Source organism: Canis lupus, chromosome 23 (genome assembly GCF_011100685.1).
Source record: "Canis lupus familiaris isolate Mischka breed German Shepherd chromosome 23, alternate assembly UU_Cfam_GSD_1.0, whole genome shotgun sequence".
Lineage (NCBI taxonomy): Eukaryota > Metazoa > Chordata > Mammalia > Carnivora > Canidae > Canis > Canis lupus.
In genome coordinates this window covers 18,561,786-18,589,574 of record NC_049244.1, presented here as the reverse complement: position 1 = coordinate 18,589,574, position 27,789 = coordinate 18,561,786, and the positions used below count along the sequence as shown (strand labels likewise).

The window sequence follows — 27,789 nt, the reverse complement described above, 5'->3', positions numbered from 1 at the left end:
ATTGTCTGTGGGAGCACGGGTTTGTTGCTGGGCAGGAAAAAAAAAAAAAAAAAAAAAAACAATTGGCACTTGTTATGTTGCCTGATAACTGAAATAAAACCAGAAGACAGACATGGGAGAAGGTGGGTATTAAAATGTTTTCTTTTTTGTTAAATGTACTTTCTTCCCTAATTTGGATTTATTGCACAAACAACTTCTTAACAGTCAAGGACAGTTTCTAAAGTATGGGTCTGCAAACTACATTCAGCATATATATCCAAATCCGGCTTCCCTGCTTGTTTTGGGAATAGAAAGTTCTATTGGAACACCGCCGTGCTCTTCCTTGACGTCCAGTCCTGCCTCCTGTTGCCCTACAATGGCACAGTAGTGAGCAACAGAGTCTCTAAGGCCTGCAAAGCCTACTACCTATTTGCTACCTGGCATTTTACAGAAAAAGTTTGCCACCCCTGGTCTAGACTGAGACTTGATGAGAGAACCCGTGGCCTCCCTCACTGTCAACATCTCCAGCAGCTGCCACAGTGCCAGGCACGGGGCGGCATAGGTTCCCTATAAAGATTTGAGTTAAATTATTGAATAAGTGAATAAGCAGATTAACCAATAGCTATTCCAGCTTGGAGTTTTAATTTACATGACAAGCTCTTTGCCCCAGTACACGCGATCCTTTCCGCCTCCAGCCATCCACGCTACTGCTCATCAAAGAGGCTTCTCCTGCCCACGCTTCCTTACACGGCATCCCCTGCTCCTTCTCTGTCCCCTCTGTGATTTTTCTTCATGACACTTGTCATGATCTGACATTATATGGCATTTGCATTTGCTTATTGATGGCCTTCCCCCAAGAAGAAAATAAACTCTGAGAAGCCAAGAACGTTGTTTTGTTCAGTTATGCCCCCGGTGCCTGGAACGGTGCCTGAAACACAGGCACCTGGTAAATATTTTTAAATTAATGACCATGTTTAGAATTGACAACCTGCACCCCAGGACCTCCTTGTGTGTCCTTCATGGTTTCTTGGATGGGGAGCTCTCTTCCCAATAGGTCCCAGATGCTGTCTTTACTGATGACCACACCCCAACATATGGATTGGTGAGAAATAGGTGGCCATGGGTGGGAGGTGGGGATCCTCCACTGCTTTCTGTTCTAGATGCTCCCCTCTCTCCCCTGAGCCCTGACAGCTGGGTCTACCTTAGAAGGCCTGGGCAGATGTCTTTTTGATTAAAAGGAAAGAAAAGTGTGTTCTGGGTGTGGGTGTGGGTGTTAAAGGAAGGGCAGAAGGAAGTGAATTGTGCAGGTCTGGCAGGAACGTCGTGTGTCAGTTCTTGGATTTCTTGGAATTTTTTTTTTTTTTTTTTTTTTTTTTGACCCCGCAGCCGAAGCGTTCCCAGGAATAGAGACTCGGTTCTCTGCTCATGTCAGGCATCCAAGTACATGGCTGGGAGCAACAGAGAGGATGGGGAAGATGGCTTTATTTCTTTTCCAAACGACGCTCTGGAGAAATAAATACCTGAGAATTAAAGTTGTGTAGGCCAGAAAAAGGATTTTTGTGAACTAAATAAGATTTTAGCAATCCCTCACAGATGAGGACAATTTAGGATGATCTATTTATATTGAAAAACTGATAAGTTCACTCGAGGGAAGGCTAAGTTGGCTCCAATCTGTCCGGCACTTCACGTACTGAGATTGACTTGGGGGCTGTGGCTTGTGTCTGCTGTTTGATTTCTAACGTTTTCTCTTAGTCACACATGTGGCCTGAAAGTGACCTCTCCATAGCATTCACGGCAACCCAGGCCAAGTAGGAAAGTTCCTTAATTATAGTCCTTGGTTTTTTTTGTTTTTTTTTTTGTTTTTAATCTTTTTTATTTTTACTTTTATTTTTTTAAGATTTTATTTATCACAGAGAGAGTGAGGCGGAGACATGGGCAGAGGGAGAGGCAGGCTCCCTACAGGGAGCCCAATTCAGGATTTGATCCCAGGACCCCAGGATCACCACCTGAGCCAAAAGCAGATGCTTAACCACTGAGCTACCCAGGCACCTAACACTAAACTTTTTAGAAGGAAACTGATGGGCAGCCCGGGTGGCTCAGCGGTTTAGCACCTGCCTTCAGCCCAGGCCCTGATCCTGGGGACCCGGGATCAAGTCCCACGTCGGGCTCCCTGCATGGAGCCAGTTTCTGCCTCTGCCTCTGTCTCTCTTTCTCTGTCTCTCATGAATCAATGAATAAAATCTTAAAAAAATAAAAGGAAACTGATTCAAGAGTTATTTCATGAGCAATGTGGAGTTCAGAGTTAGAACCCGGTTTGAATTCTGGCCACATGGCATTTAAGGCACACGGGCCCTGAGAATTCCATACATCGTGTTCCTCCTCCTTTGTCCCTCCATCATTCTCCAAACCGGGGACCAGCCAGGCTCCGCTTTCCCCTTCCCACGGCCCGGCGCCCCACGTCTCTTACCCTGACCCGTCCCCACAGTCCTGCCCCGGTTCAGACATTCGCCCTCTTTGGAACTTCTCGAAGCCAACTCAGCATTCTATCCACCGCCACCCATTTCTTCACCACGAACCGAGGGGCCTTTCTCAAAGGCAACTCTGCTAACATCACTGCCACTAGCACCCCAAAGGAAGCCGAAACCCAAGTCTCCTTGGTGAGATCCGCAGGATCACGTGAGCTGTGGTCCAGCCGGAGTCTGACCTCGAGCCCGGGCCCCGCTTGCAGAGCTTCAGGGCTGCCCTGTCGCTCCCGTCCAGGCCCCACGCCGCCAGACTTGCTCTGCCCCTGCCTGCACAGCCCCCCCGCCTTGCAGCCTCGGCTTGGCTGCAGCCCCCCCTTGCTTTCCTTCTCTGCATGGACAGAACATAAGTGAGTGCGTCTTCCAGGATCTTTCTGCTCCTGCTGACCTCCCAGGGAGCCTCTACGAGTGAACAATTTCTCATCCTCTGGGAGATCCGTACAGCTTTTCGTGTTTGTAAATACGGGTGGTTCTACTGACCTTCTCTTACAGGTTTGATTATAGAAAAACAAGTTTTCAAGTGCCTGGACTCAAGTTTATTTCCTAGGTTCAGTTTTGAAGGGCTTCCTCTGGCCTCCTCTTAACCCTCCCCGCCCCTAGTCTGGCTTCCATCCTTGTGGCTCTGCTGTAAATGTTCTCTCGAAAGTCGCCACTTTCCCCATTGCCAAAACCAATGAACTTTGCTTCCTCTTCATTCCTTCTGACTGTCAGCTACAGTGGATGCTCGGCCAGGCTGCTGCTGCTGCTTCCAGTCCTTTTCCCCACTGGCTTTGGTGAATTGTTAGGATCCCCGTTTTCCTGCCCGCCCTTCATTTGCTTCCATCATCGTGTCGTCTTCTCTTCCCCACCAACTGCCAGCAGCTGCCCAGGATCAGTTCCTAAGCCTCCTTTCTTCCTTCCTCTCTCTCATACTGTTCACCCCCCCCTCCTGACTTAGGACAGTCATCTCTCAGATTTCAACTCCTAAAGAATCTAACTTCCTGTTCTCGTGTCTGATCCATAGTGCCATCTCTCAAAGAGCCTCTGGGCTTGCCACCTGGATTCCTGTCTCACGTTCCCCCAAGCCACACTTATCATTTTCCTGCCCCAAACCGAATACTGTCTTCCTACCAGCTTCCCCACTTTTATTTGGGAAACTCTCAATATCCCAGTACCAGGCTTAAAATATTATTGGTACCTTCAGGTCTTCTCCAACCCCCATATTTAGCCCATTACAAGCCCAGCAGATGTCTTCCTTGGAGTGCATCCCTACAAATCCCCTTTCTCCCCGTCCTCATTATACCAATCTAATCTTTTCTTCCCACCAATCCCCTGTCTCCACTTTTTCCTCTAGGCACATCAGCCACCTTGCTCTTCTACAGACCTGATGCAGACATTTCTGGAAACATTTCCTCCTATCTCCCCATCCAAAATGTTCTTCCCATCTCTTTTTACCTCCCCACTGAGACCCATCCTTTCAAAGCCATCTGAAAACTAACTTCCCTTTCATATAACTATGTTGTTTTGACCCTTAGGCCTTTCACATACTGCTTTCATCATCCCGAGTATCTCCTGCCCCTTCAAGCCTTATTCATTTAAGGAATATTTGTTGAGTGTCCTTGGAAAACACACTGCTCTGAGGACACCCAAATGAATAAGGCCTAGGGTACTCCTATAGAACACTCAGCTCAAAATTCCTCTGTACTGTGACATTTTTCATGACTCCCACAGACTGAACCTAGTAGCTCCTTCATCTGTGGGTCTAAGTTCCATCTCACAACATACACCTCAGATTTTATACTCCTGCTGCTCCAATCAGCGAATGAATGTTCTGGCATCTAGCTCACTGCATGATAGTTATTTGTTTAGGTGACTATCTTTTACTAGAATGTGAATCTCTTAAAATAGTTATTATTTGAACAGATGAAGAACTAAATAAATGAATAGATGAGTGGGTAGGTATATAGATAAATAGATGAAAGTATAGACAAATGGATGGATAAATGGATAGACAGTTCAATGAAAGAAAACAATGGGAGGGAGGGAGGGATAAACAGTTGAACAGATGAACAGCTGAGTGGATGGACAAATGGATAGATGAAGGATGGACAGGTAGACTGTGTAAATGAATGGATAGGTGGATGGATGGATGGATGGATGGATGGATGGATGGATGGATGGATGAATAAAACCCTACAGTTAAGAGAAACTTTAGTGGTAACACTCCCACCCATTGTAAACATGCCTTTTTAAATAACTGAGAACTAAGATAGCCTCCCAAAATGTCAACAGTAAATTTAAATTAATTCAAATTATTAGGAAAGGAGGTTATGGCTAATTGACTAATTATATCCAATAGTAGGCTAACATACTCATACATGGATTACCAATTCTCTAAAAATTAAAACTAATAGATTGCATTTAGAATAAAAGCTGAACTGAAATATACTTATTTGGTGATTCCTAAAAGCCTTAGAATGCTTAGTGCTTCAGGGATACCAGTGAGAATCACTTAGGGATATATAGGCTGGCATAAATCATTGAAATGCCTTAAAGTGAGAGTTTTTCATTTAAACTAGGTATATAATTTATACAACCACACATTCACATGTAGACCATTCCTCTGGGGATTTGGGTTTCTAAAATTGATTTGACAACATGCAGGCAGTTCTCTACAGTAATATCCTAAATAGGGTATTTGGCACACATTAGGCAAACATGCAGACATTTGTCTATCTCTTTTGAACGCCTCACTGACACATGGGTGGTGCAGGCAGAGGTTCGTCAAGTGTGTCAAGGAGTATCTGGAAAAGTTGGATCCCAAGTAGGTGAACATGGTCACATCATTTACTAAGTCAAGTTCACATGGAAAGCCCTGCCATTGAGATGAACCCATTGAAAGTCTAAAAACTGTTCAGTTTACCTATCCTCCATCTTCCCCTTAATCTCCAGGCTGGGGCACTGGTCTTGCCTTGTATAAAAATTTTTTCCTTCCTTTCTCCTTTACTTTCTTCCTTATTTTCCTTGTTTCTTTCTCTTTTCTTTCTCCACTGCTGCATTAACATATCATTTCAAATCATTACATGTATATTAAACCGTCATAGTTTATATTATATATCATGTGCATTTCATTTGAGGAATAAAGCATGCTTTATTTGACTTAGTATCCTCAGTAGCTACAGGGATTCAGTAACTGTTTGGTGATAAGAAATTGGTGTGGGGCTCCCACTATTTTATTACATATTACACTGTGATGCAATCATTTACATATCTAAATGTATGTTAAAATCCTGTATATAATGGAAAACATGAATGTCCCCATTTTTCAGATGAGGAAGCTGTGGCTTGGGACCATTTAGAGACTATCCAGAGTTTTCACAGGTAGTAAATGATGAACTCAATGCAGGCCACTGGAATTTTAGCCCAGTCCTTCCCACTTATCTGTTGTACCTTTCATATTATTTGAGACCATGGAGAACAGTTTCATAACTTCTGTGTGTTGTAGCAGATATGGGTAAGATCTTGAACCTTGAGTTGGAGGAATGACAGATTGTCTTCTTTCTTGCCTTAACCACTGAATAAAAGCAACCATTGATTCAGACATACTATGGAGCAAAAGAACATGTAGGCATGTGCTACTGTTGCATAAATACTCCTTACACAGACCATATCAGTTAGTTATTGCTGTATAACAAACCATCCCAAAGCTCAATGACTTGAAACAATAAGCACTTATTATTGGTTACAAAATTATTGATCAGCTGGGTGGTACTTTTGGGTTCACTGGGCTCTCTCCTGAGCCAGTGGTCAGCTTCAGATTGAGTAAGCATTCTACTCATCTTCCTGAATGCTCTCCCAGGTTCATGGGCAAGTTGGCTCTAGATTGATCTCAGGTGGTCTTAACTCGACTAATTGGGCTCTCCTCTGGATGGTCTCTCATTTTCCAGCAGGTTAGCCTAGACTTGTTCACACACTGTGATGAGGTTCTGAGAGGAACATGCAAAAGTGTGCAAGATTTCTTGATGTCTAGGCTTGGAAATGGTATAACATTATTACCACTGCATACTGTTGGTTTAAGTGAGTCACAGGCCATCCCAGATAAATGGGCTGTGGAATAGTCTCCACTTGTTAATGGGAGGAGCTGCAAAGTCAGTGCAAACAGGGTACAATAAGAAGACACAGCAGATTAGGGCCACCATGGCGGTCAAACCACATGCAAACATCACCCCAATTTCTAGCACTCTAGAGCTTCCTGACCCTCCAGTTCCGCAGGGTTTGTCAAAGTGTCATACTCCCCAAGAGGAATTGCTGAGCCTCCAGACTAAGTGAAGTACCTCATTTCTATTTTAAAAAACATTTTGGGACACCTGGGTAGCTCAGTGGTTGAGCCTCTGCCTTTGGCAAAGGGCGTGATCCCAGAGTCCCGGGATTGAGTCCCGCATTGGACTTCCTGCATGGAGCCTGCTTCTCCCTCAGCCTATGTCTCTGCCTCTCTCTCCATGTCTCTCATGAATAAGTGGATAAAATCTTTTAAAAAAAAAATTTAAGAGGGGAAAATATAAGAATGTCAAGGAAAACTGCAATTCATTTTTTGAAAATTAATTGGGTTTAGAGAACAGTAGCAATGAAAATTCTGACCATTGGAATTTACCATGATAAAGATTCTTGTTTAATGCTTGAAAGCCTGTAACTTGCCATGAAGAATATACATGACACAGAGCAGGATACATGTTTATCTGGAACAGTCTGCTGCTGGGAAATTTCGTTTTGTCATTTCCCACCCCCCAGGCAGATAATGCTTTGAAAGGCTGTCCTTGTGCCTGGATCTCTGCTCAATCATTTACCCTACATATGTGGATCCTTACTTGAAAATGATAGATTCCCAAATCTGAGATTGGCTGCATTTTTACAAAGTTTATTAAAAAAAAGAAAAAAACACGACCACAGTCTTTCAGATACATGAGGGCACGTTGAACTTCAACAAACTTGAATATGGTGAACTTCAGATTGACATGACAAAGACCTTGCTGCCCACAGTGTGGCTTATGGGAATAGATGCCAAACTCTCCTTTTTCTAAGACGTTCATCTCAGCCTCAGTCATGTGGGATAACTGCCATAAATACAAAGCCAAGGACACATCCTCCTCCCATGGACAGGACTTAGGGAATGCCATCACCGACAGTAGCCCATTGCTGCCGGAGGGAACGTGCAGAGAAGCTGCACTGATTCTGAAAGAGGGCATCTCAGAGGCACTATGCACTTTCTCAGCTGCTCATTGTCAAAGTTCCTGTTTTTAAACATCACACAGGAATGTTTTATTGTGTCTCATCTCTGGAGTTGAACTTAGGATATTTCCTATAGTTCACACAAGACTCTTGTCCAAAGGAAAGGATCTGTCACCAGCAATAGCCTCTAAACTTCGTATCTCTTGCCTTGCAAGGACAGCCACCACGTGGGGCCTGCCCAGAAAAGTAAGTGGCCGTGGCAGGGCTGGCCACAGCAGGCCGGACAGAGGAAGGAGAACATATTTGGGAAATAAAAGGGGAAGGCTCACCGCTTGAAAGGAGGCACAATCTTCAGACCTAAAAGCAACCAGTGAGGGGGGAAATGGGTTTAAAACTGTTTTCAAAGTTTTATTAGTATAATATACCACTTTGACTAGAAAGAGGTATTTGGCATTGGTGCGTTCTGATATTTCAGGGATTTTCTGTAAGTGCTTTGAATAACTCTAAGCAGCTGAGCCAGGCTGGTAGATCCTTGTTAAACTCTCAGAATGCTATGTCCAGACGATTTCCCCCATGACTTGAATATTTAATATTCCGTAAAAATTCTAAGTATGCTCCCTGCTCTGTTACTGGCCCCATGAAAGCTAGGCCATCCTTCACACTCTGCACCAGCGGGGAGGGGGTCACATCGCCCTGGCAAGTCCTTAGCCCCAGCGCCGCTGCCTGGCAGGCCAGAGCCGTCCAGGTCACCGCGGCGCTCAGCGAGCCGCGCTCTCGGGCGAGGCCGGGACCCTGAGCCGCAGCCTCCTTCACTAACCTCCTTTCTCCGTACATTTCTTTCTTGCTTTTTTTTTTTTTTTTTTTTTAAGAATTTATTTATTCACGAGAGGCAGAGAGAGAGAGAGAGGCAGAGACACAGGCAGAGGGAGAAGCAGGCTCCATGCGGGGAGCCCGACACAGGACTCGATCCCGGGTCTCCAGGATCAGGCCCTGGGCCAAAGGCGGTGCAAACCGCTGCACCACTGGGGCTGCCCTCTCGGTACATCTCATTCAAACTTCTGCTAGGCTTCCATGGAATTCTATTCTTGGTGCAGGCACAGTCTGTACCTTTGAGGTGATTCTGATCTCGAGGCAGGATTGGCTCACCCCGACTCCACCCAGCTTTGCTGTGGGACCTGCTCTGCTCTTGAGCACCAACCCCCAAGTCCTGAAATTATGGGAAAAGGTATCTCTGTTACTCATAGATCTGCCTGCCTTTGGGTCCATTCATTTCCAGTTCATTTCCATAATTAGTTCAGAAAATCTTCTTCATACTAAGATTAAACTCTGGTTTTGGTGGTTTTCCTTTAATTGTATTGGTGTGTTAGTTACAGGCTCTCCCCGACGCAGGGTGACCAGATAACTCAAATCACCAACTGTGACCCATTATTCCTGTAGTTAGCAAGATGAAGAGTCAAGATGAACGAATTCCAGACTTTAATATTCAAGCAAGAATAAATAGACCGTTATGCTTCCTTTGCTAAACTGAATATAGAGAACTTTACGGACAAAACTCTGCCAATTGTATTTCCCCTTTTCTCTTTCTTTTTTTCCTTCTTTCTTTGATGTCAGGGAATTTTTAGTGAAGCATTGTTTTCATCTCTTCCTGAATCCAAGTGAAATCCACATCTTTTGCATGTTTCCTGCATTACATTTTTATTGTGTGCGTGGAAATCAATATTCTAGATACATGCACAAGTGCACACATTAAAATGAACATGACTTCATTTATTTCCATGATTAGACATTCAAATAAAAGTGCTTGGGTGTCTGTTTTCATATTCATAGGTCGAGATCCGTACATCAGAGGTATTTGTATAAGTGACACTTTTATTACATTCATTTCATTTGCAATATGATAGTGGATCATAAATATGTTACTTTTATGCCACCAAATCTGATTTGTGGCACTTGGCCCTCACAAGGAGAATACTTGATATTTTATGGAGCACCTTGCGTCCAAGAGGCGCTTTGCAGACATCAGGCCCGGTTCTCCCAGGTGTGTAAATCATGCTCATGACCCTTTGGATGCCTCACCTGCTTTATCAGCCTGCCGGCTCGTGCCGCAGGAGTAGAGAGTGGTTCCTGAATCCCCTGCAGGTCTTGAGGTGGTGATAAGACCTTTAATGGCTGGAAGAAAGAGGCTCAGGTGAGCTCCATGTTACGCACAGAGGCCCTGGCGGCTGACCAAACTCCATACTTTGTCACATGTTCACTTCATCCTTCACAAAACAGTTTTTGTACCCCCCTGTGGGCCAAACACTGTATTACGCCCCGGGGAAACACAGACTAAATGGGACCCTTGCCTATTCAGACTGGGAGAGGAGAGCTGTTTGGAACAGTCATTGGCCTCCACTTGTTGATAGGCGCTCTGATGCAGAGGTAACAGTATAGGCCCCCCACCCTCCGCATCTCATTGCCCAAGCCTTCCCAGGGTTGCACTGTGCCTGAGAGCAGCTTGTCAACACCCTGATCCGTCACAGGTATATTGGTGCTCATGCCAGCCAGCATCACTTCCATTGGGCTGGAAGAAGAGGCCAGCCGCCGACATCACAGGCAGCCTTTGGGGCCAGGCATGAGTTAGACAGCCCAGACTCCCCAGGCTCCCCACCCACCTTCCCATCCCTCCTCTCAGCTCGCTTTCCCCCTTCCCCAGCCTCAGCCTTCCCATCCTGGATCTGCCCCCCTGCCCCTACATGCACACGCCGGTAATACATACACAGCAGCCTTCACGGCACTCAACATGCAGCAGGATCGTGAATATATGTGACAGGACAGAGCACAGTGGTTCAGAGTGAGGGGCCCGGTGCCAGGTCTTTTGAATTCAGATTCCAACTATGTCATTGACAGGATGCACGGCCTTGGGCAGGCTACTTAGCTTTCTGCACCTCAATTTTCTCATCTGAGAAACAGGCATAATAACAATACTTCGCTCTCAGGTTGTTGAAGGGTCTAATGTGAATAGAAGGCTTCTATCGGTGCCCATTGCTGCTGCGGTAGCCGTAATGAACATTTCCGGTATTATGATAATGCGCCAGTGTGAGTCACAGTACATGTCATAACAGCGATGCCAATATTATTATTGTTACTGTTGCTATTGTATGATTAATGTCTGTCTCTCACCATAAGTGAGTTCCATGGCAGCAGGAACCATCTGTGTGGCTCACCCGTTGTTTCATCCCTGCAGCAGATGGTACATACTAGATGCTCAAAAAATATCCGAATGAATGAATGGACAGAAAATGAAGGAACAAATGAGTCCATCTGCTCATTTGGGGCCGCTACCAGGCAGCTCTTCTGAAGCATCACTGCCACTTGCAGCCATGAACCTCATGATAAAGCCCACAGATCCTCATGTTCAGATTTACCATTTCCACATGGAAGGGCCTGAAATTCTTCCTCCTGTATGACCAGCCTGCATAAGCCTTTACAATAGACTCACTGTTTCCCACCTAGCAGGGTGTCCACATGTCTCTGGGAGCATGTTGCTGCTTTCGGAGAGGCTCTGAGAGGGGCCGGATCCCCTGAAAGGGTGGTGAAGCCAGTGTTTGCACCGAGTCCCTGGTCCCCTTGCAGCACCTGTGTCAACCCCTACCCCACACTGGTACCCTACATGCAGGCAAGCTCATGGTGTCCCGTGCCTCGCCCAGATACCCTGTCTGCAATCCATGGCAGTTTAAAACCATTGAGCAAGGCAGTTGCTGAAGCCATGTGTTTAGAAGACTCATCCATCAACTTCTGGCCCTTTACATAATTGGGGCATTATCACCAGAGGGGTCATTGCATCTTGCCGTTGCTGAGGAGTTCCCGAAAGACTCAGGAATCCTCTGATCATGGCGACAGTAGGAGAGGCACTCTGCCTTGGGAGGTCAGGATCTATCTGGAAGGGAGCCTGCGGTTACGCACGGGTCCCCTGGCAACCAGTCAGCTGGTAAAGCGTGCTCAGAGTTTGGGCCTCAAAGCACAGAAGATGGAGCTCTGGCTTTACAGCTGTTATTTTTGTAAATGGTGGGTGCTCTCTACACGACCCAACCGAGTTCCCCCACTGGGTGCCCTGGTACAGCTCTCCAGGGCCACCTTCCCACCTGACCTCATCTGTCCCTATCTGGCTTGGCGTGGATGCTCAGTGGCGGCAGCTCACAGAGTGCCCCTCGCACATTGCAGGTAACCTCTTGGGGGGCTGTGTTGCCTCACATGAGTTTCCCAGGTGATTTTCCAGGGGGCTGTGAGTGGATGGTGGACGGAGAAGCAGAATGCTGGCAAGCGTGGACACAAGTCCTCCAGACATACCTGGGGATGGGACTATGGGTAATTGTGTGTGTGCACGCGCGTGCGTGTGTGCGGGTCCTCCCTCTGCCATTCTGTATATCCCACTGAAATCTTGGCTTGACTACTTTCAAACATGGTGATCTTGGGCCTCAAGCTTTGAGAGTACAGAAGTGGAATTTTAATGCCTACCTCATCCAGTTCACTGTGGAATTTAGGGAACTAGAACTCTGTGTTGCTTATGGTGATGGCTGGCCCTTGCTAAGCAACCTATAAGGTGTATCACTGCTGTGTTAAGTGGTCCAAGCTGCCATGTTGGCTTCTGCCTCCAGTCAGAGCAGCTCCTAGTGTTCAGTGACTTGTGGCCTCCCTCAGGGGTCGGGGTTTTGTTATTCTGGTTTTAAGGTATGATTCATATAGCGTAACATTCCTCATTTTTAAGTGTTCAGTTCAGTGGTTTGTAGTATGTTCAGAAGGTTGGACAGCCATTACTGCTGCCTAATTCCAGAACATTTTCATCTCCCTAGAAAGAAACCCCATGCCGGTCAGCAGTCACTCCCTATCATCCACACACCCCAGCCCTTGGCAACCAGTGATCTGTCTTGTGTCTATGAATTTGCTTTCTCTGAACATCTCACAGATGGAATCATATGATAAGTGGCCTGTGGCGACCGGCTTCTTGCACGGAGCATGATGTTTATGGGGCTCATCCATGTTGTAATATGTGTCAGTCCTTCCTTTATGGCCAATACTGTTCCACTGTGTGGCACTGCCACATTTGGGTGTCCATCAGTTGATGGGCATGTGGGTTGTTTCCACTTTGGGGCTATTCTGAGTCATGCCACTGTGAACATTTGTGCGCAAGTTCTGCATGAACATCTATTTTCTGTTCTCTTGGGTGGACCCGGGCTTAGGACTGCTGGGTCATATGGTAAGTCTGTGTTTACCTTTCCAAGGGACTGCCAGACTGCTTCCCTCAGGGCTCTGTTTTAGAAGGACCCCGACTGCTTCGAGATGATTCTTGTGTTAACTAACAAAAAGGGTCACGAACAGGAGCCAGGGAAGGAGAGGGCTGCTAACATACACCGAGAGCCCGTACTGTTCTCACCAAGGCTTCTGGCCACCGCCTCCCCTCCTGGGCCCGGGCTCTGCCCTCCTGGAGAGCCCCCGGGGCATCCCTGCCGCCAAGCACTACCCTCCTCCTCTCCCGTCGTCCTCTCCTGCTGACTATATTCTTTGCTTTCTCACTGCTTTAAACCACATGCTGCCCTCACCCGGCGTCCCGCACCTGCTAGGAGTGGTCTGGGCACTTGGCCAGGCTGCACTGGAAAGGAATACACTTGAGGCCGAGTAACTTCGCGCTGTCTTTACCCACTCACCTTCGATCTGGAAATGTTCTGAGCCAAAGAACAGTGTTGTTTCAGAGTCCTGGGGGAAGAGAATCAACTGGAGAGGTATTGTTTTCTTCTCCAACGGGTCCACTCCCTTAGGAATAAGTGAGTCCAAGTGAAGAAAGAATTTGGCAACTGTGTAAACATTCTTTGGTCTATCTGATGCTCAGTTTGTTCATCTGTAAAATGAGTTTACAACTGCCTACCCGATAAGGGGATTAAGGGAGATACTGTGGACACAGTTCCCAGTACAGCGCTTAAGACATTCAAGAAATGTGCGTATTCTCCTGGACTGCCTTCCCTCCTAGCCAGGAGTCCGGGACTTATACAGACACTGGGATTGTTCGGTACCATTCATTCCCTCCCTCCCCATTCCCAGCTGTTTCCTTTCACCTTACTGCCCTCCCCAGGCCTGCCTTTTACCTTGCCCTCAGCTCCTGCCCCGTGCGGGGCCTTGGGATCCTCGCGGTGTAGACCCAGGGAACTGCTAGTTCTCAGATCACCCTGGGTGCTCTCAGGGAGGCCATGCAGGCCAAATCCTCTTAGGGCAGATCGGATTATGACCTGGGTCATTTTGTAACACAGATTCTCAGGTCATGGTGGTGGCATACACGGCCAGGTGGTGTCCAGCCTGCCAACCCCTGGGTCCCCAGGGAATGTGGACTGCCCGGAGGGGATTGGTGTGGTCTAGTTTTACCTGTTGGACTCTGGGTTTCAGTTTCCCTCCCCAGGAGATCTTCACCAGAGGCCAGAGCTTTGCATTACACTCAGTTTGAAGTCATCTGAGAGCTCTGCACTGTGAGGGGAGGCATGGGCTTCCACAGCCCCAGGGTCTCGGTCCGGACTCTCCCTGGCAGTAGCCGCAGCTGGGAAGGTGCCGAGGCAAATACACACACCCGCCAAGGGGCTGGCGGACCAGATGAGATGTGGAGTCGAGCAGCTACAGATGAATAAGCGAATATTGAATGGACAAATAGCTTTTCAGGCCAAAAGCTCCTAATGCATAGATTATTATCTTAAAATAACTTTTTATAACAACAAATAATTTTTCATTTGTATATTATATATAATGTATATAATAAGTAATCTGTATAAATAATAATAAAAGACTACATGATTAGTACCAAAAGTCTAGGAAGCAGAAAAAGCATGAAGGAACAAAAATTATCATCCCATCACCTTTAAGATGAATCTCTTCAAAAGTGTTAGTTAATTCAGAAAACTAAATAACAACAATAACAACAAAAACCAGAAGGGTTAGCCAGGAATCTTAATGATACAACAAAGGTTTTGTTCAGCGACATGTCTCCCAGGCCCAAGTGGTTCCCTTGTAATGCCTCGTGAGCCCCTCTGGAACCAGGGAGCCCCTCTGGAACCAGGGAGAACATGCTTGGAAAAATCGTCTGTTCGAGGACCATTCCACTCAAACAGAGGCTCTCAGCCTTCTGGGTGAGCCTAACCTCTCTTGAAGAATGGGTTGGCAGGTATACACACAGAAGGACAAACTGCCCTCTCTGCTGGGGTCCTCTGGCCACCAAACCTCTCTTCTTGGGAGATGTGTTTATGGCAACTTTTCCCACTGTTCCTGTTCCAAGTGTCAAGTGAGTCCAGGCAGCATCAGGAAATGGAAACTTCCAGCTCAGGCAGCGCAGGCCCGGCCATTAGTGACCACTGACTTGCCTTCTCTCTCATTTCCAGCTGTCAGGAATGATAGGAACAAGAAGAAGAAGGAGCCTTCGAAGCAGGAATGCACAGAAAGCTATGAAATGACAGCTGAGCTGGACGATCTCACGGAGAAGATCCGCAAAGCCCACCAGGAAACCTTCCCCTCACTCTGCCAGCTGGGCAAATACACCACGGTAAGAAACGCTGCCACCCCAGGCTGGGCTGCAGGCCCTTGCGTTCATGCCCCCTCCCTTCTTCCCTGTCCCCTGGCCTCAGACCCGGAGGGGACATCCACCCAGACATGGCCCAGGACATCTGAGTGGGGCTACATGGTGGCCACCTCCCTCCATGTGGCCATCTGTGGACAGTCAGATGGGTGTTGCCTCCGATTGAGTCATGCATGCGTGCATTCACTCAAGAACCACAGACTGAGCATGAGCGCTCATTATGTGCCAGGCCGCGTGCAGGGTGCCAGTGACAGGGGTGAATAAGATAAGGTTTCTGCTCGCAGGGACGTGCAGTCTGGCAAAGGAGACACGTGAAGCCAATAAGGTGTTATAGGAGTCATGACAGACATCTGTACAGAGCCCAATGGGGACCTAGAGGGGACACGAGGCAGTGTTTTAAAAATACCCATCCAGCTGTAAGGTCCAACCTGGCCCCAGGTCCGGCTGGAGAGAGGATGTCAAGCCCTTGAGCCAGGGCTGGAAAAAGCACAGATGTGACTCCTCCCTGGGGAGGTGGAGGTCCCGCTGTGCTTCCCAGAGCTCCATTAGAAATAGCTCTCACTGCAGGTCGAAATAAAGAAGCTAGGGCGGGAGAGGATGGGAGATCAAGGGCAGGTGGCATATGATGACTGGTCTGAAATATGTCGCTGGAGACGCATAAGGTACTTCAGTCTTTTATACTGGTTTTTGCGGGTATTATGTTTGCTGACATCAATTCGCAGTGTGTGGCACGTGGTAGGCAGTCAATAAGATTTTGTTGAATGAATGAATGAATGAATGAATGAATGAATGAATATAACTAGAATGCTATTCTGGCCTCCCTAAGTAGCTTATGTTGCTTGCTTAAAAGGCTGATAAATGTACTTTTAAAATAATCCAAAATGGGCAGCCCCGGTGGCCCAGCGGTTGAGCGCCACCTTCAGCTCAGGGTGTGATCCTGGGGTCCTGGGATGAGTCCCACATCGGGCTCCCTGCAGGGAGCCTGCTTCTCCCTCTGCCTGTGTCTGTCTCTCTCTCTCTCTCTCTCTCTCTCTCCCCCCCCCCACCCCGTGTGTGTGTGTGTGTGTGTGTGTGTGTGTGTGTCTGTCTGTCATGAATAAATAAATAAAATCTTTAAAAAAAAATAATCCAAGTTATCGTATTTGCTGGCTTGGTGACTCGCGTACTAGAAAAAGAACAGGAGGAAAGCTCCTGACGATCCAGAATTGAAGTGTTGGTGCTGAAAGGAGGACAGTGAGCGCAGGGCTGGGAAGCTGCTCCGAGGGAGCCCGCGTCTTGCATTCGGGTGTTGTCACCACAGCTCTTTCTGTACAATGGGAATGGTAAGCAGGAGCGGGCCCAGGGGGTTTGCTGCGCAGATTTGTACTAGAACCTGCTGGGGCGGCATCCCAGCTAAGCCCAAGGCTGCTGGTGGGTAGCCCGGGAGTTAGATGGCGCCAAGCCGAAGACCAGCTCAGAAAGCAGAAGACCGTCCTAGAGCAGCGCTCTCCAGACCTCCGTGTGCTCACTTCTGAAGCATCTGGCAATCATATTGAGATGCGGGTTCTGACTCCGCAGGTTTGGCGGTGCTGGGGGCCGGGGTGGGAGGGGGAGCATTTCTAACAAGCTTCTAGGTGACCTGCTGCGGCTGGGCTGCAGACCACACTCTAAACAGCAGACGCCGTGAAGCGTACTTAGTAGCCGGACCCAGGATGACCTGCTGGGCCCAGCCAGGCCCTTGGTGTCAAGGAGAAGGAGAGACATGGGTGTGCTTCACCCACCAGTGTGGAAAGCTGGTGACCTACCCTCCCAGGCTACGGGAAAGGCTTGATTCAGTGGATAGGCCCCCCCTGAGCTTGGGGAGCATATCCTAGCCCAGAGAGACACAGAGCAGGCAAGGCTGGACGCCATAAGGGAGCTTTGTTTTAACCCAGGAGGTAAAGCAGGCCCATGAGCCAAGAGGTGGTGGAGGTAATGCTTTTTATCAAGAGCAAGAGCGCTAGAAGCTTAAATCCTGCTTAGCTAACACCAGTCAGCCGAGTGACTGTGTGCAAGTTATTAACTTCTCTCAGCCTCATTTTTCCCATCTGTTGAATGGGGAGGATATAAAACGGTCAGAAAAATTCAACAATTCATGAGAAGCTTCTGTGATGGGAAATACCTATACAACAGAGATGTGGCAAGAGGACCATCTACCCCACATCCACCCACTGGATATGAACTGATAGTCCGGGGAGCTAGTCCCATGCTGGGTGCATCTGATGCCACAGAGAAGTAAGATGATTAACCAGTGCCGAGGAGCATATCATTTATTCCTTTTAGAAATATTAACGATTGCCGACTGCTGCAGGCACTGTTTTGGGCTAAGGATCAAACTGGATGCACCCTGACCTAGGAAAATCAGGAAGTCAACTGAGGATGGGCTCAGGGGGACGGACAGAAGGAGGCGAGCGGATTAGTGGGACTGTGTTGGGAGTGAGTGGGAAGTAAGAAATAGCTTTGCAAGTGTGCCTGGGAGGCTCAGTCGGTTTAAGTGTCTGACTTGATTTCGGCTCATGTCACGACATCAAGGCCATGAGATCGAGCCCCACATCAGGCTCTCTGCTCAGTGGAGGTGGGTGGGGGTCTGGTTGAAATCCTCTGTCTCCCACTGCCCCTCATCCTGTGCTCACTCTCTCTAAAATAAGTGAATAAATAAATCAGAAAGAACGAAAGAAAGCCTTGCAGAGTCTTGAACACTGACTGAGGAATTTGTACTTTAGTCTGTAAATAATGGAGAGAAAGAGGAAGTCTTCTCAGGAGTCTTTGTTATCGTTATCAGCATTATTATTACAGCTAGTAGTTACTGAGCATTTACTCTGTACCAGGGACCCTGCTAAGTACTGTGAATATTCATTCTTTGCCTCCTTATGGGACGTTATAAAGCAGGTGTTGTTGCTTCCATGTTACAGATGAGTAAGCTGGTGTGTGGAAAGGCCAAATAATGTGCCCCGTGTCTCATAGCAAATACTTGGGACTTGAACGTGAACTGCCTGAGTCCAGGGACGGCCCTTGTAGCCACACCATACACTGGAGACATCAAGGGGGAGGTTGACGAAGCAGGATGGAAGCAGGAGCCTTTGGGCATCTAGTTAGGAGGGAGTGGCTGTTATCCAGGAATAAATCAAACTGTTAGCTCCCGAAAAGAGTAAAAGAGACAAAGCAGGGAGGACTTCCTGGAAGTGGAAATTTCGGAGCCAGATCAGATGAGACACATTTTATGACAATCCTTAGGATCATTTGCTATGGTCTCAGGGGTCTCCTCCTCTCTTCCCCAGACGGGGCTTTCTTAGTGTGGCCTAGACAGTCCACCAGGCCCCGACTCACCTGGTAACTGGATGGTGTCCGCCGTACTCCAGGGGAGGGCTGGGCAAACACAAGGCATAGCATCGCCTCTGCCCAGAACGTACGCCCTGCTGTGACCCAGCTTCCTACAGGGCCTGAGACCAAATGGTCTTTCAGGCTGGACCTCCCCCTGTTCCCTCCCACCCCAAAAGGCAGCTAGGGATTCTGGCCAGGCTCACCAGGGTCTCTACTACCCTCCCTCCCCCAGGACTCCCTTTCCTTTTGGGTTCCCATTATATCACAGGTCTGATTCCACATGTCTCCAGGCTGTGGGGCTACCTGCCCAGCCTTCCCGGAGAATGCAGCAGGGGCTGGCAGGGCCCTGTCCCGAGGCTCACACTGCAAGTCCCAGGGACCTGCGGGAGGGCTCTCGAGGGCTGCTAGAGCCGCTTGGCTCACATGTGGGGCACTGACACTCCTGGGGGATCCCCCACCCAAGAACAAAAAGAAGCTGATGGGTGAATGCCCCAGCTCCCTTGCCCCTAGGAAAGATACCTCTTAGGTTCTCTAAACCATTTCTTAGGGGTCCCCAGCAAGATGAGCCCAGGTGCCCACAGGGATGGTCTTTACTGGCTGCCTCCCCTCCCCAGCCCTCCTCTGGTGCTTCCTGGGACTCATTCCCAGAAAGCTGCTTGCATTCAAATCCTAGTCTCAAGGTCTGCTTTTGGCCCAAGGTGGCAGGGGGTGGGGTGGGGGGTAGTTCCTGAGGGCCTCCAGGCCCCTTCCCACCCACCCCTCTTTGGGTGAGACACCATCCATCCCCAGATGGGGTCCACCATCCTAAGCACTTTGTGGGGATTTCTGCCCCTAGTTTTTTAGATTGATTTATTTTAGAGAGAGCGAGCCAGCACATGTGAGTGGGGGAGGGGCAGGCTGAGAGACCCTCCAGCAGGCTCCCTGCTGAGCACAGAGCCCAACGTGGGGCTCGATCTCACCACCCATGGGATCATGACCTGAGCCAAAACCAAGAGTTGGACACTTAACCGACTGAGCCACCCAGGTGCCCCTTTCTGCACCTGTTTTCATCCATCAAGGAAAATGGAAATACAGCCTCCCTTCTCCAGAGGGTGATCCTTAACTACAGGACAGCCAACCTCCTTCCAGAAGCACGCTGCCCGTTTGTGGGATCCCATCTGCTCTGATAACAGTCTCTCATCCGGCTTTTCTCTTTATTTCTACTCTGTATACAGATGTAGCTCAGTTTTTATTGTAAGCAACTTCAAATCCTTTCTGGAAGTAGGTGGGGATATAAATAAATAACAGCAGCCATAACACATTCTCGGCAAGCTCTTAGTTCTGAGTTGAGCTTTTTTTTTTTTTTTTTTTTTTTTTTTTTTTAAGAGCTTTTTTTAGACAGGCAGTTGCTTCCACTGCAAGGAAACTTCCTGCCATCCTCACTAGCCTGGCCTCCCTGTCAGATGCCTTTAGAATAAGTGGGCAGAGAGGAATTAAAAAGGCAGCTAGCCACCCACCTATAGACCTTTGAAAAAGTACTTCCCTTTTCTTTTCTCATTACAGTAGATTTGGGACACATAGCCCAGCCCCAGGGGGCATAGAAGTGGGTGATGAGGCAGGAATATATACTCCTCTGCCCTCCACTCCCAGGCCTGGGCAGGGTGCTCACCTCCAAACTTCAGAGCTAGTCTCTTTGGGAAGGTTCCTAACCAGTGATCACCTCTCCACAAACGAGGAGAGTTGGAGGGGGATTCCACGGAGCGAGTGGAAAGCAAGCCAGTGGCTATTTATAGATGAGTCTCCAAAATAGAATGAAGAAGCAAACCAAAGGAAGCAGCATCCCAGTTCTGAGGATATTTACTCTGCTTCCAGAGGTCACATTCCAGCAACAATGTAGTTTGCGTTTTTGGACTTTGTAGACCTAGGGTTAAATCTGGCCTGTGCTACCTAAGATCGCATGACCTCGGACTCATCCTAGGAACCTCGGCCCCGTCCTCTGTGTAATGGGATTTGCATGACACCCACCTCGTGGGGTTCCTGGAGAGGTTAAGTGAAACAACTGTGTCAGCCTCTTGTGTAGTTTCTGGCGGAGGGATGTGCAAAACGGGCCAGTCTCCTCTCGATCGTGTTAGGAACACTGTGTCACACACACAGGTTCTGGGAAGGGAAAGTGGTAGGTGGGCAAGCGAGGCAGTCTCCAGGCAGCGTGACCCCAGCCTGGGCTGTCCGCTCCCGCATCCCGCTGCTCGGCACGCCGTGTGGGGGCTGTTCGTCTCCTTGCAGAGCTTGATGGCACATAAGCTGCCCTCCAAGGGGCTCGTGGAGTTGAGCTATGGAGATTTAAGGAGCCCTTCATCTACTCAGAAAAATGACCACCAACAAAATCATTAAACCTCCAAAAGACTTTCCAGGAAACAACTGCTTTAGAAAAGGAAGGATATTGTGAGTAGTTCTGGCCACGGTGCACTTGGCTTTCATTCTAGCAAACTAACACTGGGATCAACCAGAGAATCAGAACCTGACACTCAGAAGGTCACCCTCCCAGGAGAGACGCACCTGGTTGGGGGGAAGATGAACGGGGTGTCATGAGTTCTAGTCTCCACTCGACCGGCCTCCCTGTTGGCTGACCTTGAACCAGTTCTTATCTTTTGTGAGCCTGTTTCCTGTCAGTAAACATACCTGCCCTGCCTGTATCACGTCGACTATTCTTTCATTTTCCAGCACGCATAGACTGTGTCCCTGCTGTATTCGTCTGCTAAGGCCGCCGTAACAAAGTACCACAGACTGGGTGGCTTCAGTCAACAGCAATTTATTGCTCTCCAGTCCGGAAGCCGGAAGCCCAATACCAAGATGTCAGGGCCATGCTCGCTCCGTTGGCTCTAGGGAACAATCCTTCCTTGCCTCTTCTAGCTTCTGCTCTTGGGGGCCATTCTTGGCACTACTCGGCTTGGAGAAGTGTCATTCCAATCCTGTGTCTTCACATGGCTTCTCCCGCCTGAGTGTTTTCATGCCATCTTCTCTCCATTCGCTTCTGTCTCTCTCCAAATGTCCCCTTATAGGAGCACCGGTCATACGAGAATGAGCCCTGCCTAATGACCTCATTTTCAGTTGATAACTTGTGTTAAGGACCCCATTTCTGGGTAAGGTCACACTCTGAAGTTACTAGGGATTAGGACTTCAACGTGTCTTCTGTGGCGACGGTGGCAGGAGAGGTACACAGCTCAACCCTAGCACCCACAGAGTGCAAAGTCGGAGGGCGCGGACACCTACCCTCCTGGGCTTGCAGCTCTTCTCTGAGGCCTGGCTGAAAAGCAAATGTTGTCACATGTTTGTGAGCTTTTAGAAGCCTCTGGCAGTATACATCACGCGTCTTATGTTTGGCTTTTAGTGAAAAGTGCCCTCTGGGTACTGTGCTACATTCCCTGGATCTTACTGGGCGGTGGAAAAAGGAAAAGACGTTTTCAGTCAAGGGAATAGCATGAGCGTGGCCAGGAGTTTGGCAGAGGAGGGGCTGGATGCAGAGCCTGAGGAGATAGGTGAGGGCTGGCAGGCGGGGCCTTTGTGAGCTGGGGTAAGGTTTGTGTGTGAACATGGGCCAAGTGAGGTTTCCAGACGGAAGAAGCAGGGCCAAGGGGGTGAGCCTGTGCTCTGTGCCCGGCCACCGGCTTTGGCAGGTCAGCAGGGCAGAGCTTTCGTTCATCCTTAGACGTGCCCCTGGGACTCCAGAAGCCATCCGTGGACTTTCAGAGCAGCTGAGACCACCCCAAAATCTAGCACCTCCTGGACATCCTCTGGAACACTGATCTGTACCTTCCAGCCGATCTATTCCAAAGGTTATACCCCTGCACTCCACCAAGGTCCCTGAATCTCTGAGATCGCCAGCAATGAATAGGCTGCGGCCGTCCCTTTTAGTCTCATGTGTGGGTCTCAGAATCTTAGGTTAATGGGGGTACAGGAGCACCCCTAAAACATTACCTTCAGGGATATCGTGTTTGCTTCTAGCCAGACTTCCCAGAAACTCTTGGGGAGGTCCTCCGAGACCCTTGTTGCCTCTCCCTTCCCGTTGCCCATGGCCCGTTGCTCAGAGCCCTCTCCCTCTCTGCCCATGGGCTGCTCCATGCCTGTCTGTCCACCCGTAATGCAGGATGGCTGCCAACCTGCCTGTCCCCACCTGTTGGAAGCAGGTCTTAAGGGAAATGTTAAAAGTGTGCCGGGGGCCCCGACACTGCCCTCCTCCCGCTGATGAACGTACCCCAGCTGGCACATTCCTGAGGCCGTGTTGTCACAGTGCCTAGATACGTGTTTGTTGACCACAGAGGGATGTGGCCTGGCACATAACGTTCTCTTCATGATGACCCTGGGGATCTTTCAGCCACCTTCTGGAAGCATCCAGCATTCCAACCAGGAGGGAGATCACAAATGCAATAGCAGGTTCTAGAAGGCAGAAAGTTCAGGCCACAGGCCACGAAGCAGAACCCGAGCTGGACCGAGGAGCAGGAGGGTGGGTGGCACAGTATGGGGGTCAGGAGCATGGACTGTGCGGCCGCACTGCCCTGTGCGAATCCCGTGCCCTCCATCTAACGGCTGGGCGTCTTGCCCAAGTGACTTCACGTCTCTGGGCCTCAGCCTCCACCCCAGCCGGATGGGCCGGGAACAGCCTTCCCGAAGGAGGGTGCTGTGAGGATTAGAGGGAGCTGGTTGTGAAGCCCTCCGGAGGGGGCCTGGCCCCAGGGCTTGTGGCATGGGACACGTGTGCCACGGGGACACGGAAGGCGGATGACAGGAACAGTCTGCGGTGCGACTGGAAGGGGCGTCGGCCTGTCCGGGCGGCCGAGGGCAGATCAGGCCCAGGGAAGGAGGCACCGGGCAGGTGCGCCCAGCACCCCCTGGGCAGCGTAGCTCCTTGCTGAGGGGGAGCTGCGTTTCCCCCTTAGCTGAGCAGGAGCAACAGGCAGCCCGGCTCGACCACCGTGGTGTCCAGGGGTGCCCGCGCAGCCCTGTGGGAAGGCAGAGTGGGGTGCCCACCTGGAGGGGGGCTCCCACCCCCTAGGAGGAGCAGGGGATGGGAGGAGAGCCAGGGTTTGAGGGGGGCCCGCTGCTCCCCACAGGCTGTGCTCCTCCCCAGGCCTCCCCTGCCGCCCTGGCCTCCCACTCCTCCACCAGTTCCAGAAGGGCCTCCCCAACCCCACCCTTCCCTCCCTGCTCCCCGAACCGCCTTCCTTGCCACCCCAAACAAGCAGGGCTCTCCATTTGCTGCCGCCGGCAGATAATATATAAGCCATTTTAAACCTCATGCCTATGAATCGAGCGCCCGGTATAATAAAACACCGGGTTATTTTGTGTTTTATTAACTGCCTCTTCCCTTCGGTTTGCATAATAGTGAGTTAGATTTACATGCCATTAAGACGGCTGTGCATTATTTTTAATAGAAGGTGCGACAGGCTTCTCTCCCGCAGCCCGGGGTGTGATGAAGTAACCTCATAGGATGCTGATGAAGGTTTTGTTCACACTCGCTGGGTCGGGCCAATGTCTTTTTTTCCAGATGGATACTCCATTGTCAAATGATTTCCCGCCGTAAGCTCGCCTCTGTGTGCCTCTCTTCCGTGTCATCTTCCTACAAACTGGATAAACTGCCTATTAAATTTAATTACAGCCCGAATGGCCGCACATCTTGATCCTCTGTTCCCCTGGGTGTACTGTATGCCACCAAGGTCCTTGAGGAAGGAATAAAATAAATCTGGACAAAGAGTGCCTCGCTCCTGCAGAGGGTGCTGCAGGAGGCGACGGTGGCACCCAACTTTTGAAGGCCTTCCGGGGCACCCCTTAGGCCCACTTTCCTTTTTGGCTCTCCTCCCCGGCATTTAAAATGAAAGCTAAGTTTTATTGGCTCTGGGCTGATCTTCACTGGGGTGAGGAACTAAGGATGGGTATTTGGGACGCACAGTTCCCTTCACTGAACTGTTGACATTTGTCAGAGGCCTAAACGCCAGGCCCGTGAGCCTTGTCTTTCACTGGGTGGTTCCACTTTGCTTCCACAGGCAGCAGAGGCTCCTGAGCAGGCCTAGACCGCAGCGTGGGGAGCCTCATCCTCAGGATGTAGTTGTCCTGAGACGTCTGGGACAAGCCAAGACTTGGGGGAACATCGTTCCTCATTGGTTCGTTTAACGAATGTCTATTGGGCCCCTGCTTGCTATGTACCAGGCACTGTTCTAGACCTTGAGGATGCAGCAGGGGGAAATGAGACAAGAAGGCCCGTGTTAGTAAGGCCTTATAGTGCGGTAGGCGGTAAGTGCCGTGGACACCGAGCAGGATGGGGAGCAGCTGCAGTGCCAGCAGAAGGATCCTGTAGATCTCGACAGAGTGGGCTGGTGCGGGCTCAAGAGAGATGACATTTGATCAAAGACTTGAAGGAATGAGGGCGTGCACCACGTAGGTAGTGAGGGGAACAGGAATCCAGGTGGACGGAACAGCCAGTGCAAAGACCCAGAGGCGGGTGCGTGCCCACTTGTTCGGGGACAGCAAGAGACCCATGAGGCTTGGGGGCGGGAGTGAGCTAGGAGGGAGTGGGAAGGTAGGGAGTCAGATCTGGGGTTGGATCTGGGAGGGCCTCGCAGGCCAGTGAGAGGACTATGGCTTTTGGTCTGTTTTTTGTTTTTTTTTTTTTTTTCCAAAAACGTCATGGTGTGGATCAGGTGTGGCTGGATCCAGCGTTTCAGTACCTTCAGGACAACTCACTCTTCCTCTCTCTCCATCACTCACCACAGCTTTCCTCTGAGTTGGCTTCATTCTTAAGAGGCCTTCTCCACCTGGTAGCCCCTGAAAACCCCTGGCCACCCACACTGACAGCTTTGCTTCCCTTTATTCTAACTCGAGTCCCAGAAGTGAGCCTCATGGGCCTGCTGTCGGTCACCCACTCCTCTCGGAGCCAATGCCTGTAGGCCAGGAAGAGGGCCTATTACGATTAGCGAGACCACGGTCAAGTGCCCTCCTATACTTGAGGGGGTCCCAGAGCTCTGCCCAAACCCCGAGGGCTCGGAGGGAGGGAGGAGCAAGGGGATGACAAAAAGGCAAGCAATACAAGGTAGTCATTTGACTGCGTTCACACCAGAGATTCTGCTCTGGAGATTGGATAAAGAAAAAAAAAAAAAGAAAAACCCCACAAAAGGCACTTTCCTGGGTATGTTTTAGTGTAACCGCAGCTGAAAGCTGAGACCGTCAGTACGTTCTGGCAACTACCGAGTGGTACCCTATTTCCTGTGTGTACTGTGCGCATCCTCTTTATGGACTAACTGAAGAGAGCGAGGCTGAGGAGTGTGATGGGCGGCGGAGTGCGGACCCGGATGGGGACCTTGCTGGCCGTGCTACCTCTGCTCGTGGAGAAGACGGTCACGGCTGTGGTCTGGACCCTCGGGCGGCGCGGTGGGCAAGAACGGGTGCCGAGGAAAGGGTTGCAATACTGGCCAACCCCCGGAACACACCAGGCCCCCTCTGTGCCCTGGGGTCCCACTTAATCTTCCTGGCAGCCTTTGAGGGCAGGTGGCCTGTCGCCCACTTTACAAAAGGGGAGAATGAGGCGCTGCTTACTGGAGGGCACACCTGTCACCTGGCGGCCGGGCAGACGTGGGAGCCACTTCCAGCCCCTCGGGGGCAAGTTAGCTCCGTGTCTCAGGATGGAGCTCAGAACAGCCAGCGCCTTCTTTGCCGAGTGGGCTTGGGTGAGGTCCCGAGCGGGGCCCTGGACGGGGCCTGTCGTGGCAAGTCCCAGGGAGCAGCAGGTGCCTGGCCTGCCCGGCTGTCAGCTCATCGGGGCTGGAAGCGTGTGTGTGTGTGTGCGCGCTCAGCCCCTGGCTGCACACGTGCGTGCGTGTGTGCGAGTGGGTCAGGAAAGTTCGTGGAGCGAGGGAGGGATGAGAGAGGCAGGCCAAGAAGTGAATGAATGAAGGAGTATGCAGATGGATGGAGGAACCCGGCCAGTAGGTGGACAGAAATCTGAGGTCACCGCGGTGCCAGAGGAAGGGTTCCCCCTGATTTATTCTGTGGCTTCCAGAAGCTCCTGCAGGAAGCTGGGCGTGGGGTCCAAGATTAAAGGCACCGAGGGGAGAGAAGGCCGGGCCCTCCCCAGGGGAGCAGCTGTGTCACCCTCCCACCCCGAGTGGGACCGTGTCATCGTGCTGCGCGGGGCCCCGAGGTCGCCCAGCGCTGGGACCAGGGGCGCCCGGAGAAGCTTGCCTGTGGCCCTCACAGCACTGAGGTCGCCTAGAGAGTCCATGTTCTGTTGTTGTCATTTTGTTTGAATTCACTCTGGCTCTGGCTTGTCTTTTATCTTTATGGTGAACGACTGCAAATGCGGCGTGGAGCGGAGAGAGTAGAGAAGCGACGCCCCCGGCGATCACTCCCCGCCCACCTTGTTGCACCCTCCCGCCGGCGCACTCTCTCCCCATCATCTGTTACGTGGAAGTAAATTACAGACGTGCTATTTGGCCTGGAAATATGTTTAATGTTCTCAATGGTGGGAACTTCCCACCAAAAGCAATGTCAACAAAAGCAGTGTTTTCATCGCAGAAAATTAGCATCTCAGACACCTTAATATCTCACATTCCCACTTTTCTCACACGTGTCAGTTTCTGTGATTTATTTGAATGAGAATTCGCATAAGATCTACACGTTGTAATTGTAAGACTCCTCAGTTTTTCTTTTCTTTTTTCTTTTTTTTTTTTTTTAGTTCCCTCCCGGGCCTCTGTCCCTACCTTGGCCCTGGACGCCCCCGATCTGCTCTCTCTCCCTCCAGCTTTGCTGTTTTCAGAATGTCCTGTACGTGGAGTCGTTCTGTGTGCAGGTGTCTGGCATCCCTTGGCGTGGTCATGGTGCGTCTGAGGCTCACCCACGTTGCGGCCCACGTTGGCCGTCCCTTTGCTGTTACTCTTGGCCGGCATTCCATCGCGTGGGGTGCCACGGATGTATCCATACTGGTTAATGAGCATTTAGGTGGAGTTGCTTTTAGTCTGTAGGTTTCTCTTCCATCTCGCGTTACCCTCTTGCAGTGTATTTGTTGAAGACCCTGATTTGCTGTTTCGATGGAAGCTCCAGCATTCTGCATGGTGACAGGTTCCTCCCCCGTGGTGTAGCTTGCCACGTTCCTCTGACTCCCGGATTTCCAGCAGTTCCATCTAGAGCTCC

The 27,789-nt window shown here is 49.9% G+C and overlaps 1 protein-coding gene across 5 annotated transcripts in view; it reads left to right on the top strand.

The window, feature by feature from the left end:
- The window catches only part of RARB (retinoic acid receptor beta), a 510,890-nt gene that overhangs the window by 466,441 nt on the left and 16,660 nt on the right, over positions 1–27,789 (top strand). For all 5 annotated transcript variants that reach the window (XM_038570687.1, XM_038570691.1, XM_038570688.1 and 2 more), the window contains one exon: positions 15,101–15,261. In XM_038570687.1, the coding sequence (XP_038426615.1) occupies positions 15,101–15,261 (161 nt within the window). The remainder of the gene's footprint in view (positions 1–15,100; positions 15,262–27,789) is intronic.